The sequence below is a fragment of the Gymnoscopelus braueri genome, assembly GCF_963280865.1.
Source record: "Gymnoscopelus braueri genome assembly, chromosome: 23".
Taxonomy (NCBI): Eukaryota; Metazoa; Chordata; class Actinopteri; order Myctophiformes; family Myctophidae; genus Gymnoscopelus; species Gymnoscopelus braueri.
Genome location: NC_137625.1, coordinates 491376 through 509033, shown reverse-complemented (window position 1 = coordinate 509033; position 17658 = coordinate 491376). Strand labels below are relative to the sequence as shown.

Here is a 17658-nt window from a genome sequence, read left to right as displayed (position 1 = left end):
TTCTCCTTCCTGTGTTGTAGTTCATTTATGGGTATGAATTCAAATGGGATTTTAGGATTAATTATAATTCCGTCACATGGTAGAACCCTGCTGTTCTTATTCAAAATAATTTCATAAACATTTATCGTGTGATACTTCGAGTTAGCAATCTTTAGCGTTGCATTGGAAATACGATATACATTATGTTCCTTCACTTTTAAGGAGAAGTCCTCTGCATCTTTGCCAAATGCTATAATTCGAATTGTTCCGCTTTCATCGCTACATTCACATTGAATTGAAGCAATGCTCTGTTTACATTGAAGCAATCTATCATATGGGAGTCGTCATAATTGACTGGTTTGTTCAAATACTTGTCTGTCTTCTTCATCTTCATTGTCTTGAACAGTTTCAGCAGGTGATTGGTGTGTTTGATCAGCTTTGGCCTTCTGCGCCTTTGTTTGACCAATGTTAGGTGTTCTCAGAGGGACACACACACGCACGGACGGGTGATTTGGACTAGAAGATACTGTTCCAATCAAGACTGATTGATCCTGTCTTACCTCGCTTCAAAAACGTAAACGTTTTTTTGAAGTGACACACCTATTTATAGAATTGTATTTCGTCATGCATTCCTCTAGCCAATCAAAGGCATTGGTGTCAACATATTAATACGTATTAAGATTTCGGTCTTGTTGTGGGATCAATTCAACTCTAGTCCTCTTCTGTGTTACTGTTGTAGATGAGTATGCTTTCTTAGCTTTGGCCTTCTGCGCCTTTGCTTGACCAATGTCAGGTGTTCTCAAAGGGACACACACACGCACGGACGGGTGATTTGGACTAGAAGATACTGTTCCAATCAAGACTGATTGATCCTGTCTTACCTCGCTTCAAAAACGTAAACGGCTTTTTGAAGTGACACACCTTTTTATTATAGGATTGTATTTCGTCATGCGTCCCTCTAGCCAATCAGAGACATTGATGTCAACATATTGACACGTATTAAGAGTTCGGCTTTGTTGTGGGATCATTTCAACTCTAGTCCTCTTCTACGTTACAATTGTAGATGAGTATGCTTTCTTAGCTTTGGCCTTCTGCGCCTTTGCTTGACCAATGTTAGGTGTTCTCAGAGGGAAACACACACGCACAGACGGGTGACTTGGACTTACTGAAGGTACTGTTCCAATCAAGTCTGATTGATCCTGTTTTACCTCACTTCAAAAAGTAGGTGCTTTTTGAAGTGACACACCTATTTATAGAAATGTATTTCGTCACGCGTCCCTCTAGCCAATCAGAGGCATTGGTGTCAACAAATTGACACGTGTCACGTGGAGCTTGCCCAATGTTAGCTTTGTAACAATCGGCTTTTGTAACAATCGGCCTTTACCTTCAATGTTCGCGTTTTGAAAAATATATCAGACGATGCTTTAGTTAAATTCTCTATGTCCAGGACTTTACTTCTGGTGTCATACCATGTCTTCAACAAGTATGCCTCTTTTATATTTGGGTCGACGATAATGATAGAGTTGGACGATACAGATAAAGATATCTCGTTAAAATACGAGATATAAGCTGACTTCACCGCTACAATGGATTCATAACTGCCAATAAAGTTCATTGCTTGTTTACCCCATAACGTCACTGTGATCTGTTTACAACTCTGGTCTATTAGACTGATATTCCGCTTGTACGTTTTGCCTGATTTAACTATCATTTCTGTTCCTTCTTCAATATTCAGACAAACTCCAATTACATCGGTAAAGGTCTTCTCCTTCCTGTGTTGTAGTTCATTTATGGGTATGAATTCAAATGGGATTTTAGGATTAATTATAATTCCGTCACATGGTAGAACCCTGCTGTTCTTATTCAAAATAATTTCATAAACATTTATCGTGTGATACTTCGAGTTAGCAATCTTTAGCGTTGCATTGGAAATACGATATACATTATGTTCCTTCACTTTTAAGGAGAAGTCCTCTGCATCTTTGCCAAATGCTATAATTCGAATTGTTCCGCTTTCATCGCTACATTCACATTGAATTGAAGCAATGCTCTGTTTACATTGAAGCAATCTATCATATGGGAGTCGTCATAATTGACTGGTTTGTTCAAATACTTGTCTGTCTTCTTCATCTTCATTGTCTTGAACAGTTTCAGCAGGTGATTGGTGTGTTTGATCAGCTTTGGCCTTCTGCGCCTTTGTTTGACCAATGTTAGGTGTTCTCAGAGGGACACACACACGCACGGACGGGTGATTTGGACTAGAAGATACTGTTCCAATCAAGACTGATTGATCCTGTCTTACCTCGCTTCAAAAACGTAAACGTTTTTTTGAAGTGACACACCTATTTATAGAATTGTATTTCGTCATGCATTCCTCTAGCCAATCAAAGGCATTGGTGTCAACATATTAATACGTATTAAGATTTCGGTCTTGTTGTGGGATCAATTCAACTCTAGTCCTCTTCTGTGTTACTGTTGTAGATGAGTATGCTTTCTTAGCTTTGGCCTTCTGCGCCTTTGCTTGACCAATGTCAGGTGTTCTCAAAGGGACACACACACGCACGGACGGGTGATTTGGACTAGAAGATACTGTTCCAATCAAGACTGATTGATCCTGTCTTACCTCGCTTCAAAAACGTAAACGGCTTTTTGAAGTGACACACCTTTTTATTATAGGATTGTATTTCGTCATGCGTCCCTCTAGCCAATCAGAGACATTGATGTCAACATATTGACACGTATTAAGAGTTCGGCTTTGTTGTGGGATCATTTCAACTCTAGTCCTCTTCTACGTTACAATTGTAGATGAGTATGCTTTCTTAGCTTTGGCCTTCTGCGCCTTTGCTTGACCAATGTTAGGTGTTCTCAGAGGGAAACACACACGCACAGACGGGTGACTTGGACTTACTGAAGGTACTGTTCCAATCAAGTCTGATTGATCCTGTTTTACCTCACTTCAAAAAGTAGGTGCTTTTTGAAGTGACACACCTATTTATAGAAATTTATTTCGTCACGCGTCCCTCTAGCCAATCAGAGGCATTGGTGTCAACAAATTGACACGTGTCACGTGGAGCTTGCCCAATGTTAGCTTTGTAACAATCGGCCTTTACCTTGAAAGGCTAATTCTTAACTAAAGGAAAATCAACAGGATCGACAGGTTTTTAACTGAAATTAATTTAATAATTAAGCCACAAAATAAACAATTGACAAATTAAATGGTAAATAAACAATACACTTCGGCTTTAAATCAACTTCTGTCCCTAACTCTTTCCCTAATAAATGAAATAAATAAACAAACAAACAGATAAAACAAAAACAGTACTTCTTTCACAAACTCCTTCCCACCCAAATCACAGCTTCCCCCGTAAACAATAAACAAAAGGTACAACAAAAGTTACTATAGTCAGAGCACCGCACAGACGGTCGGTTACCCGCTTTCCAAACAATAACAAACGTCCCACGTTATATAGTCCGAACGGCTTCTTGTAACCGCGGCCTCGAGAGTGTCTATTATGTCCTTTAATCCAAAACGGAACGTAACGGTCTTCCGCACCGGCGATCCAAATGATAACTTAAGTTTGGGGTACCCCGTAAATTGTAATCCAACAGAACAGAAGGCTTGGTTTTATCTCACCGCGGCGGCTCCGTCAGAATCCTCCCGCTCCTCGATGGTTCATTCATAAAAACAGCACTCGATTCCCCACGGCGTCGCAACGACTCTGTCCGTTGTCCGCAGGGCTCGTCCGTTCTTTTAATTCTTGGCTGCAGCTTAGTTACACCCGAGTCTAAACTTTTAATGACTTAAACGGGTAACGCTGGCGCCTAGGAGATCTCCTCTCTCTTCCTCCTGTCGCTTCTGCCACACAGGTTGTTTGTTTGATCCCCTCCCCCCTGAACCGCACCCTCTATTTGTAACGTCGGGTGGCACAACTCATTCAATCACCCACTGATCAGACCCATTACCCCTCACGTGAATAGGAAATGTTCATATTGCTCATTGTGTCCAACATGTTACATATCACACGTATATAATAACATGCATAAGTAGATCAGATGTTACATATCCCTCGTATAAAATAACACCCATAGATCAAGCAGATAAATATAATAATATAATGTGCATTTGTCACAGTCCCCCCCCCCCCCAGCTGGAAGCTATTTCTCCAAGTCCTCCCAACGGAGGGTTTGAGGTTGACCACATTAAAATGTATCCACTTTTTAACACTTCCCACTTCACTCGGTAATTTTTTGGGGCCTCTCTGACTCGTTCTCTAGCTGGTCCTGACCTTTTCGGGGGCACTAGCTTTGACGAGTCCGTTTCTGATGCTTTTGAAAGTGAATGTTTTCTCGCCCAGACCAAATCGCCTGGCTGGAACTGGCCGTGTTCCGCCAGGCACTATCGTATTTGGCTTGCCTGGTGTGAGGGACATCCACCCTTCGTTTAATTTCTTTGACCATGGCCCACTGGGTGTTATAGTCAATGGTGACCAGCAGCATGGTGTTCTCTTTCTTACTCCCCGGGAACGGCCCTGCAGAGCCGATCCCCAGGGACTCTCCTGCCTGGTCAGCCTTAGTGGACGGTAGTAGGACGAACGGCTTACGATTCTCCGGCCTGCATCGCTGACAAGCGTGACACCTCTTGACGTACTCCAACACCTGTCTGCGGACCGTCGGCCACCAGGCCACCTCAAGGACCCGAAGGAGAGTCTTTAGCCGACCTGGATGACCACTCGTGGGGCGGTCATGGAAATATTCCAGGACACAGTGGACCCGGCTGTTGGGCACCACCACCTGATATTTCCGTCCGCCGTCTTTGGAAGTCAGTTTCGACGAGAGTCTCCATCTCCAGCATTCTGCGAGCTATGTACCCCCTTAGGCTCAGTTCCCTATTAATACCACTCTCCATTGCTTCTTCAAAGTCACCCCTGACCTGCTGTACCTCATTTTTGCAGGTTTGCAACTTGTCCTTTAATGAGGCCAATTGTTGCTGCACTGTGAAATCAGGGCCCTCACTTTCCTCAAAGTAGGCTGTTACCGCTACTACCTGTTTTGCTTTTTCCCCCTGGTGTTCCATTGTACTTTTCCCTTTTTTCCCCCGTTTTTCCCCGGTTGTGTTTTTTACAGTGTATTTTTTTTATTTACTTTACCTTTTATGACAATTATTAAATTGTGGCTTTTCGTATTTACTTTTTAACCTGCTATCCCCGTACGGGCCACCACATGTAACAATCGGCCTTTACCTTGAAAGGCTAATTCTTAACTAAAGGAAAATCAACAGGATCGACAGGTTTTTAACTGAAATTAATTTAATAATTAAGCCACAAAATAAACAATTGACAAATTAAATGGTAAATAAACAATACACTTCGGCTTTAAATCAACTTCTGTCCCTAACTCTTTCCCTAATAAATGAAATAAATAAACAAACAGATAAAACAAAAACAGTACTTCTTTCACAAACTCCTTCCCACCCAAATCACAGCTTCCCCCGTAAACAATAAACAAAAGGTACAACAAAAGTTACTATAGTCAGAGCACCGCACAGACGGTCGGTTACCCGCTTTCCAAACAATAACAAACGTCCCACGTTATAGTCCGAACGGCTTCTTGTAACCGCGGCCTCGAGAGTGTCTATTATGTCCTTTAATCCAAAACGGAACGTAACGGTCTTCCGCACCGGCGATCCAAATGATAACTTAAGTTTGGGGTACCCCGTAAATTGTAATCCAACAGAACAGAAGGCTTGGTTTTATCTCACCGCGGCGGCTCCGTCAGAATCCTCCCGCTCCTCGATGGTTCATTCATAAAAACAGCACTCGATTCCCCACGGCGTCGCAACGACTCTGTCCGTTGTCCGCAGGGCTCGTCCGTTCTTTTAATTCTTGGCTGCAGCTTAGTTACACCCGAGTCTAAACTTTTAATGACTTAAACAGGTAACGCTGGCGCCTAGGAGATCTCCTCTCTCTTCCTCCTGTCGCTTCTGCCACACAGGTTGTTTGTTTGATTCCCTCCCCCCTGAACCGCACCCTCTATTTGTAACGTCGGGTGGCACAACTCATTCAATCACCCACTGATCAGACCCATTACCCCTCACGTGAATAGGAAATGTTCATATTGCTCATTGTGTCCAACATGTTACATATCACACGTATATAATAACATGCATAAGTAGATCAGATGTTACATATCCCTCGTATAAAATAACACCCATAGATCAAGCAGATAAATATAATAATATAATGTGCATTTGTCACAGTCCCCCCCCCCCCCAGCTGGAAGCTATTTCTCCAAGTCCTCCCAACGGAGGGTTTGAGGTTGACCACATTAAAATGTATCCACTTTTTAACACTTCCCACTTCACTCGGTAATTTTTTGGGGCCTCTCTGACTCGTTCTCTAGCTGGTCCTGACCTTTTCGGGGGCACTAGCTTTGACGAGTCCGTTTCTGATGCTTTTGAAAGTGAATGTTTTCTCGCCCAGACCAAATCGCCTGGCTGGAACTGGCCGTGTTCCGCCAGGCACTATCGTATTTGGCTTGCCTGGTGTGAGGGACATCCACCCTTCGTTTAATTTCTTTGACCATGGCCCACTGGGTGTTATAGTCAATGGTGACCAGCAGCATGGTGTTCTCTTTCTTACTCCCCGGGAACGGCCCTGCAGAGCCGATCCCCAGGGACTCTCCTGCCTGGTCAGCCTTAGTGGACGGTAGTAGGACGAACGGCTTACGATTCTCCGGCCTGCATCGCTGACAAGCGTGACACCTCTTGACGTACTCCAACACCTGTCTGCGGACCGTCGGCCACCAGGCCACCTCAAGGACCCGAAGGAGAGTCTTTAGCCGACCTGGATGACCACTCGTGGGGCGGTCATGGAAATATTCCAGGACACAGTGGACCCGGCTGTTGGGCACCACCACCTGATATTTCCGTCCGCCGTCTTTGGAAGTCAGTTTCGACGAGAGTCTCCATCTCCAGCATTCTGCGAGCTATGTACCCCCTTAGGCTCAGTTCCCTATTAATACCACTCTCCATTGCTTCTTCAAAGTCACCCCTGACCTGCTGTACCTCATTTTTGCAGGTTTGCAACTTGTCCTTTAATGAGGCCAATTGTTGCTGCACTGTGAAATCAGGGCCCTCACTTTCCTCAAAGTAGGCTGTTACCGCTACTACCTGTTTTGCTTTTTCCCCCTGGTGTTCCATTGTACTTTTCCCTTTTTTCCCCCGTTTTTCCCCGGTTGTGTTTTTTACAGTGTATTTTTTTTATTTACTTTACCTTTTATGACAATTATTAAATTGTGGCTTTTCGTATTTACTTTTTAACCTGCTATCCCCGTACGGGCCACCACATGTAACAATCGGCCTTTACCTTGAAAGGCTAATTCTTAACTAAAGGAAAATCAACAGGATCGACAGGTTTTTAACTGAAATTAATTTAATAATTAAGCCACAAAATAAACAATTGACAAATTAAATGGTAAATAAACAATACACTTCGGCTTTAAATCAACTTCTGTCCCTAACTCTTTCCCTAATAAATGAAATAAATAAACAAACAGATAAAACAAAAACAGTACTTCTTTCACAAACTCCTTCCCACCCAAATCACAGCTTCCCCCGTAAACAATAAACAAAAGGTACAACAAAAGTTACTATAGTCAGAGCACCGCACAGACGGTCGGTTACCCGCTTTCCAAACAATAACAAACGTCCCACGTTATAGTCCGAACGGCTTCTTGTAACCGCGGCCTCGAGAGTGTCTATTATGTCCTTTAATCCAAAACGGAACGTAACGGTCTTCCGCACCGGCGATCCAAATGATAACTTAAGTTTGGGGTACCCCGTAAATTGTAATCCAACAGAACAGAAGGCTTGGTTTTATCTCACCGCGGCGGCTCCGTCAGAATCCTCCCGCTCCTCGATGGTTCATTCATAAAAACAGCACTCGATTCCCCACGGCGTCGCAACGACTCTGTCCGTTGTCCGCAGGGCTCGTCCGTTCTTTTAATTCTTGGCTGCAGCTTAGTTACACCCGAGTCTAAACTTTTAATGACTTAAACAGGTAACGCTGGCGCCTAGGAGATCTCCTCTCTCTTCCTCCTGTCGCTTCTGCCACACAGGTTGTTTGTTTGATTCCCTCCCCCCTGAACCGCACCCTCTATTTGTAACGTCGGGTGGCACAACTCATTCAATCACCCACTGATCAGACCCATTACCCCTCACGTGAATAGGAAATGTTCATATTGCTCATTGTGTCCAACATGTTACATATCACACGTATATAATAACATGCATAAGTAGATCAGATGTTACATATCCCTCGTATAAAATAACACCCATAGATCAAGCAGATAAATATAATAATATAATGTGCATTTGTCACAGCTTGGCTAACAATGTTTGCTCACACAAAGCGAAAACATATTCTCCACCTTCGGCGGAGACAAAAATCACACCCAGTATGAAGTGGGCGGTGTCTTGCTAGCTTAAAAGAATAATGTGTTTTTTTTAATACCCTTTCCACCCACAATGTGTGATTCACTTGTTTTTTTTAAGTGCATAGTCCTATTTCTAGGGCTATGCACATGTGTCATGTTTCACTAGCCAATCACAGTCCTGAATAGACTGTGATTGGCCAATCACGGTGCAGGGTTAGGGGGGTACACTGGTGGCCAATCACAGCGCAGGATTGGGGGTGCAAATATCCAAACCTCACATATAGGGGTGGTTTCACCGCCCACAAATTACACAGATGTGAGCCCCAAACATGTTAATATTACCCGCCTTGATATTAAACATAGTTTTGATCCTGTTGCGTAATTACCTGAGATAGAGGATCTTTGAAACGCTGTGGAAACCACGTTTTTTTTTTTCTTCCAAGTCCCTGTGGGTTGGAGGAGGGATCCGTGTATCCACTGGAACGATAACAATTCTACCGCGAGCATTCATTTTGGGGTTATGCCCGCTGAAAACAGGTGGTTTTCTTCACAAAAAAAAATAAACTGAGTTAGAAGTGTTTTTCAAAAAATCCTATAGTTGGGGAGGACGGATGTCTTGTTTTTTGGAATGACGTCACATCGGTCTACTGCTTCTCTGAGTGACGAGGGATCATTCCAAAGCTGTGTTAGAGCGCCCCTTGTGGAATTTAAAAAATAAATACATTTGATAATAGAACGCAGGGTAATGTGTTAAATGGAATGTGACCTCGGTCAGGTTGCCAGGTTTGGTCAGGCCTGGATGCCATTGTTGCAGCGTTTAGCCTGTCATTCTCTATACTCAATGAGAGCTTATTGTGTCTGACAACAATAAGCTCTGCTTGCTGTTCAACGCAGGACGCACGCGCGCACACACACACACACACACACACACACACACACACACACACACACACACACACACACACACACACACACACACACACACACACACACACGCACACACACACACAGCCTTTAGTATGTTGTGTTAAACAGCTTGTGAAACGCTCCTTACAAAATGATTAGACTTTGGTCTGAAATGTTTTACGCCGATTAAAACACAAAGCAACTGTGGTTCTCAAACTGTCAAACAATCTTAATGTACAACAGTTTTCTCACTCAACAGTAAACACACCAACATACAGTGTAGTGTATAAAGGCTATCTGCACATTTATAAAGTTACTATGCAATGACTTTTAAGACCTTTTTAATACCAAATGGGCCAAATGGTCAAATATTACTTTAGAAAGAGGCAAACATTGTGAAAATGGCCGATCTACAAGCTCACAACGAGGCGTTGTTGTGAGCTTGTAGATCGGCTATTCTCACGATGTTTATATGTAATGTTTATATGTGGAACCGAGTCAAACTAAATGCAATCTGGGAACCCATCGCCAAATAAAAAAGGAAAAACAGCGCCCTCTGCTGTTTTTTACTCCTTTCACTTGGCTCTGGGGGGGGGCTCAATGGAGCACCCGTGCGCAAGGAAACCGGGGTTTTGGTCTGCCCTCAGCGCTCCACTTCCGGTGGTGCCACTATGTTTTCATTCCCACTAACAATATTTCTACACAGAACACTAACACCACTTCTCCCAGAGAACATGGATGGTTTTGGTTATAAACCCACTTGTTTCTATGATGGAGGAGCAAGTTAAAATGTGAATATCGTTCCGTGGTTTTGTCTGCTCCGAGGACGCTATTGTTAAATGAGTTTCGGTTTGTTTTCAGTGGGAAGTGAGAGCACAGACAGTAAATCCCGCCCACTACATTTGATTGGGTAAAGCGCGGCCTGCTTCCTGATCTGAAGGCACGCCCACTTGTAGGCCAGTGCGTACACGTTATGACGAACCCCCCCCCCCCCCCCCCCCCCGACAGATTCAAGCGGAGAGAAGAATCTGTTCTTTAGAGATTAAACTAAATGTAACGCCTCAACTCCTACAATATGATTATTTAACCACATATACTAACTCCTTTAGTCTGTCTGTCTGTCTGTCTGTCTGTCTGTCTGTCTGTCTGTCTGTCTGTCTGTCACTGTTGACCTGATCAGTCTCACCACTAGATGGGTCCACACACACACACACACACACACACACACACACACACACACACACACACACACACACACACACACACACACACACACACAGAGTGATCTAACTAACTTTTCTCTCTCTTTCTCTTCTTAGCTTGAACCTCTCGGTGAGTGTGTGTGTGTGTGTGTGTGTGTGAGAGTGTGTGTGTGTGTGTGTGTGTGCGTGCGCTCCATGGCTCTCTTCCTCTTCAGACGCATGGCTCGTGTGGCCACGCCCCTCCTGCTTGGGCCCCGCCCCTGCTTGGCCACGCCCCTCCGCTATCCGGGCTCTCTGATAGGTAGAGTAAAACGACCAACCCCAGCTGACCATTTAAAGCTGTTCAGATGGACCGCGGTGTAAAGTAACTAAAGTACATTTACTCAAGTACTGTAGCGATCATACCGGTGTACCAAGACCGGTGGGCTGTTTATTATTTTGGCCAATGAGATAGAGGGAGAGTTGGACTCTTATTTTAATGTTTTTAAATCAATATGGACTAACTACATGATTGGTATTGTTTTGGCCTTTTAGTTTTGTTTGTCTGGTTTGTTCATACAGGATATTGGACAATAAGGTCAATCAAGACTCTCATTCATCTTTATTTGTATTTCTCCTAATGGTCAGAGTACTTCAAAGTATTGTGTTTTACTTGTGCTTGAGTTTGAAATTGAATTCATATAGGCTTCCTGAATCTCTGAATATATTCTTAAAATGGCTGCACTTTATGATAAAACTAAACTCTGTTTAGAACCACCTTGATAAAAAAAACAACTATATTATGTATTCAGTCATTGATTCACTCATATACCAACATCTGTTTTAACTGATTGCTTCTCAGATCAAATATTGATGCATTTAAACATGCCGTTAATTTCGGTTAATTAATTTCAAAGCCTCTAATTAATTAGATTATTTTTTTATCGAGTCCCAGCCCTAATTATTATTATTTAGTATTATTGTCAATATACAGCGCATAATGCTGTATTAACATTTTAAAGTTGTGTTCTTTCACATCAGGACAAAAATCATAATTATTAGACTAACCCCACCTGTCAATTCAATTCAAAAGAGCTTTATTGTCATGAGAAAACACACGTTTACATTGCCAAAGCAAACGTGGAACAAAACAAACAAAACGGTATGCAAATAAATATGACATATATTCATACTGCATCTCCCAGACTCCACCCCCTTGTTGTTGATCTTTAAAGATCCGTCATGTTTAGTTCTTAAACATAAACAAACCATATTTTTCCATAAAGATATGGTTATGTTTCGCTACCTTTCCATATCAAAGTGGCCCTTACTTACTGTTGAACCTTCTAAATGCACCTTAAGTCTATTTTTTATACTTTGGCTTTTAATCCAGCTTGAACTAAAGTCTCCTTGCTGGTAGTCCATGTTTCACTTTTCTTTTTTCATGGGTTTAGATTTTGTATTTATTTAACATTATTTTATCTTAATTTTTACTATGTACCGGTACTACTTTTTCAATAAAAAAAAAAAAGTACTTTCTCTTGTGCAGCACTTTAGAAACCTTGTGTTTGTAAAATGTGCTTTATATATATAAATTGTATTATAATTTATTTATAATATAAATAAATAATATTACATGGATTGGCTCTATTTCAGCTTAGTTTCTATTCTTAGTTTCTATTCTTAGTTTCTATTCTTAGTTTCTATTCTTAGTTTCTATCTCACTTTGAGAAGCACTAACGTGGCTACATGCTACATGCTACATGCTACATGCTACATGCTCCCAGATCAACACAGATCTAAACGGCATACAGGCCTCGTTAAAGGAGAAATACGGACATTTTAAGTGTTATCTTTGATGTGTCGTTACTCACCTACCGACGAAGAAAGTGGCGTTGATTTTTTCCAGCGATTCCCCTGGCGTCATTTTTTAGACCCCCTCCGTTGGCATAATGGGAGCGCGTGGCTAAGGGAAATTCGTCTATTATAACCGATGCAAAGTTATTTTTTTCTCTACTACTACTCATTGTAGAGTCTCATGATACTCAAACATGCACTGAAAGTTCATGAGAGGCTAAAGCTAATGCCGAACGAGCTAACACTGGTTGCTTGTTTCTCTCCCAGAACCTGGCAACTCGGTGTTGCCAGGCAGAGAAATAAGCAAACAACGTTAGCTCGTTCGGCATTAGCGATAGCTTCTCATGAACTTTCAGTGCATGTTTGAGTATCATGAGACTCTACAATGAGTAGTAGTAGAGAAGAAAATAACTTTGCATCGGTTATAATAGACGAATTTCAACAGGGGAATCGCTGGAAAAAATCAACGCCACTTTCTACGTCGGTAGGTGAGTAACGACACATCAAAGATAACACTTAAAATGTCCGGATTTCTCCTTTAACAGGATGGGGGCGGGGCGGCTATAGCTGGGTGGTTAGAGAGCCGGCCCGGGCAGCCAGAGGCCCTGGTTGTCCCGGGTTCGATTCCAGGCCAGCAATATGTGTCCATGTGTGTCCCTTGAGCATGACTTCTAACCACTAATAGAATGTCTGCTCTCTGCTGCTACATGTTAATGAGCTCCTAACCACTAATATAATGTCTCCTACATGTTAATGAGATCCTAACCACTAATATAATGTCTCCTACATGTTAATGAGCTCCTAACCACTAATATAATGTCTCCTACATGTTAATGAGCTCCTAACCACTAATATAATGTCTCCTACATGTTAATGAGCTCCTAACCACTAATAGAGACATTCTCTGCTCCTACATGTTAAAGTAATACAATGCAGGTCCACAAATAGCAGCCTCTGCTGGTCATTACCGTCACTGCAGGTCGTTCGTTTATTCCTGCGTTACCCAGAATTCCATTTGTTTTCACCGGAAGACGGAATCGTTTCAAAAAGCGTTCTTTTAATTGTTTTATTCTATCTGTGGATCGTTTCTCTTAGCCAGTGGAGCATTAGTTACCGTTTTCTTTTGCTGTTGTTTTTCCATCTTCAAATCCTACAATCTCTTAAAAACAGCGTGAGATTCCTTTTTGTTATTAGCGCGGTAGTTCCTGTCCAAACAGGAAACCGGTGCATTTCCGTTTCAGTTTTCCGGCCGGATGACTTCATTTTCGCGGGAATGACTACCCTAGCCACCGTTTCAATAGAAAATATTTTTATAAAAGGCTTTCGGGGGTGAAATTCATGTAGTGGGTGTTGTGAAACATTTGCCATTAAAAAAATATATACAATGTAACTTTAGTTTTGTTGAAAAAGTTACCTAGTATTACTTTAATGTTATAAAATGTGATCATTTTGAAAAAAATAATGGAAAAATATTGAATGTGTTTGAAAAGAATCTTGAATAATTTCAATATTTTTTTTAAACACAAATCTTCTGGTCTGGGGGGTCCCTGGGGGGTCCCTGGGGGGTCCCTGGGGGGTATACATTATCATTTTGGGGGTCCTTGACACGAAAGCGTTTGAGAACCACTGGTCTATATGGGTCTTCAACAGGGGGTAGACCCCCCAGGAGTCTGATAACTCTGCTGTCTCGACCCTTGACCTCTGTTGTGTATTTCTTGTTGTCTCCCCCCCCTCCAGTCTGACACCCCCCCCCTCTCTCTCTCTCTGTCTCTCTCTCTCTCTCTCTCTCTCTCTCTCTCTCTCTCTCTCTCTCTCTCTCTCTCTCTCTCTCTCTCTCTCTCTCTCTCTCTCTCTCTCTCTCTCTCTCTGTCTCTCTCTCTCTCTCTCCTGCTCTGTGATTGGGGGAGGTGTTGGTTGCTTCTAAGTGGTTCGTCAGGTTGTGGGGGGTCTCTCTCTCTCTCTCTCTCTCTCTCTCTCTCTCTCTCTCTCTCTCTCTCTCTCTCTCTCTCTCACGGTGGTCTCTCTACCTTCAGGCTTGGTGGTCCGAGCATCTTCTTCCTCATCTTCATCATCATCATGTCGGGCTTCAATCTGCTCCACCTGATCAGCAAGAGTCAGCCTGTAGCACTAAGACCATGCGGACTGCCCTCAGGTCCTAACCCCGCCCACTGGGTGCTCTGTGCTGTGTTCCTCTAACCCCGCCCACTGGGTGCTGTGTGCTGTGTTGCTCTAACCACACCCACTGGGTGCTGTGTGCTGTGTGCTCTAACCACACCCACTGGGTGCTGTGTGCTCTAACCCTGCCCACTGGGTGCTGTGTGCTGTGTTCCTCTAACCCCGCCCACTGGGTGCTGTGTGCTGTGTGCTCTAACCCCGCCCACTGGGTGCTGTGTGCTGTGTGCTCTAACCCCGCCCACTGGGTGCTGTGTGCTCTAACCACGCCCACTGGGTGCTGTGTGCCTCTAACATTGACCTACCTAACATGCACCGGGTGCCTCTAACCTGCACCCATGAGGTGCTCGGTGCCTCCAGTGCCTCTGAGGGTGGATTCAGACTATGGTCCTGGGTGCTGCACCCCGGACCACTGGGCAGATGTTGTGATAGGGTGAACGTTGCGTACCGTTGCCCAGGACAGATCACCGTACCGTACCATACCGTACCGTACCGTAGCCGGGTCTCGGGTCCGATTGCTGCGTACTCGTGAACGGAACGCTGCAATGCCGAAACCGAATGCCGAAAATAGAAAACAGTTGGCCGAAAACCGAAAGGCCGAATATGATAAATATATATACATATATATAATGAATTTATTTGTTTACCAATGTTGATCAGCTACCTGATTATGGCAAAAGACAAGATTATGGCAAAACTTAACTTGAATAATAATCACTATTATGGGTCCATAAAACATTTATTTAGCACTTTTGAATGCATACATTAATTCCAGACTGACTGCTGAAAGATTGTAAAATGTAAACATTTATATAATTGTGTAATTATACTATTCCACATTTTATTCCAAGATTTTTTGAAAATAGCTTTCGGTGTCTTTCGGTGATATTTTTTCGGCGTTAAAACCCTTTGGCCGAAAGCCGAAAATGTATTTTTTAACCATTATCGGCCGATATGCTAATCATATCATTTATATATCTTTATAACGACACATTATTTTACCTGGGTTTTATTGTACATTCTCATAGTTCTACTTGAATGTTGACAAGAAATAATAATCCCGCTAGTGTTTGAGTAGCGCGAGCCATGAAAAAACATAAACAAAAAACACATGTGTAGCGAGTGATGCCGCTAGGATAAATATACCAAGGATTAGTCTGTGACGTCACTGCTGAAATACCAAGGATGCGTCAGTGACTACTTTACATTGCGATGTTTCAAATCAAAGACCATCAACGCACACTGCTTTGGTTGTGTTTTGTTGTTCTGTTATTATTATAACTCAAGACAACGTCAGGAACACAGTCAAACTTTATTATTCACTCTAAACTCTTACTGTGACTCTTCTTCTGTGACATGATATTCTCTATCTCCCAAAGCCCCATCCATAGTCCACAGCGCCCCCATGAGGCACCTAAGTACCATTACAGTTGAATTGAAGCGTACGAGTGCAGAAGAATCATGGCCAGTGTGAATGCTGGCCAGCGGGGAGAGGACGATCGTACTCGGGAACGGTTCCAATCAATCGGACTCAGTCTGAATCCGCCCTAACCTGCACCCATTGGGTGCTGGGTGCTTCTAACCTGCACCCATTGGGTGCTGGGTGCTTCTAACCTGCACCCATTGATCATGCTACTTTATCATTCCGGCAAAGCTCTGTAATGTAAGCTAATAGCTGCGCTGGCTATAAGGTACTTTGCAGTGGTGGAAAGTAACTAAGTACATTTACTTATGTACTGTACTTAAGTAACATTTTGAGGTATTTGTACTTTATTTGAGTATTTCCAATTTCAAATACTTTTACTTCTACTCCACTACATCTCAGAGACAAATATTGTACTTTTACTCCACTACAATTATTTGAGAACTTTAGTTACTAGTTACTTTTCATATATAAATTATTATATTATAAAACATACATTAGCCACTTTAGCCCTATTTTATACCTAGGCTATTTGAAAATAGCCGATCTACAAGCTCACAACGCGTCGCGAGCTTGTAGATCAGCTATTTTCAAATATTTTAGTACTTTTACTTTTGGTACTTTAAGTACATTTTGATGCCAATACCTTTTTACTTTTACTCAAGTAAATTTTTAATTCTGGTCTTTTACTTGTAACAAAGTATTTCTATAATGCAGTATTGATACTTTTACTTTGTATTCCTGTAAGGCACCAAATTGTGTTACAATGTTGCTAGGCTGCACCAACGCTCCTGATTTCGTGTATAGAGGGGCGGGTGTATAGAGGCGCAGAGAGACTGCGCCTGATCCCATTGGTTCACCGATCTGTCCGTCAACCCCCGCCCGTTCACATTACGAGCGACGCCCACTGCACTCTGGTTGGTTGGGGAAATGAACACTTCCTCATACCGGGTACACCGACGCGCTGGTCCAGGCTTTTATTTTTTAGCAAAACTAAACAATAAAAGCCTGGAGATCGAGGCTACAATGTTGCAGACTGCAGTATTGTAACAGGTAACAGGACCACACCTGGGCACCAAGTAAGACTGGGCCCCTCGGTGTTAAAATGGCATTTTTCCCCCAAAATGTAAAACATTTTAATATTTGGAAAATGTTTTAAAGTCAACATGATTAGAACATGCTTAAACATTAGACAATTAACATCTAATATTTCTACAATTACTACAAATTGCTACAAAACCTGTACATGCAGTCGTCTTGGGGCATACACATAGAAGTTGAAGGATAACATTAAGTCTGATAATGATGTACTTTGCATGTTCACATCATGTATACTTCACAACACTGAAGACCATTTCATTTGTTTACATTTTAGACAAAAGAGCCAATTTTCCATGGCGCTGCCACAGTGCCACCTATCCTGTATCCAGTGCCTCATAGGATGTAAAAGTGTGACACCTAGTGGCCGAATGTTGTCTATCGCTCCTTCATTCTAACTGAATGGAGCGTTTTGGTTCAAATGTGTTTCTAATATAAATGACTTTATGGTGTTTTCTCCTCTTTTCACCGCTGTGTGTGTGTGTGTGTGTGTGTGTGTGTGTGTGTGTGTGTGTGTGTGTGTGTGTGTGTGTGTGTGTGTGTGTGTGTGTGTGTGTGTGTGTGTGTGTGTGTGTGTGTGTGTGTGTGTGTGTGTGTGTGTGTGTGTGT

The 17658-nt window shown here is 42.6% G+C and overlaps 1 protein-coding gene across 3 annotated transcripts in view; it reads left to right on the top strand.

The window, feature by feature from the left end:
• Positions 1-17658, top strand: part of msrb3 (methionine sulfoxide reductase B3) — a 46675-nt gene that overhangs the window by 14372 nt on the left and 14645 nt on the right. Inside the window, exon 2 of one of the 3 annotated variants that reach the window (XM_080420708.1) lies at positions 10638-10821. The exons of 1 other annotated variant lie outside the window; for it this stretch is intronic. In XM_080420708.1, coding sequence (XP_080276834.1) covers positions 10716-10821 — 106 coding nt within the window. In that variant the 5' untranslated portion in view covers positions 10638-10715. Of the gene's footprint in view, positions 1-10637; positions 10822-14194; positions 14509-17658 lie in introns of those variants that run through there. One more of the 3 variants, XM_080420710.1, reaches the window with a different exon arrangement.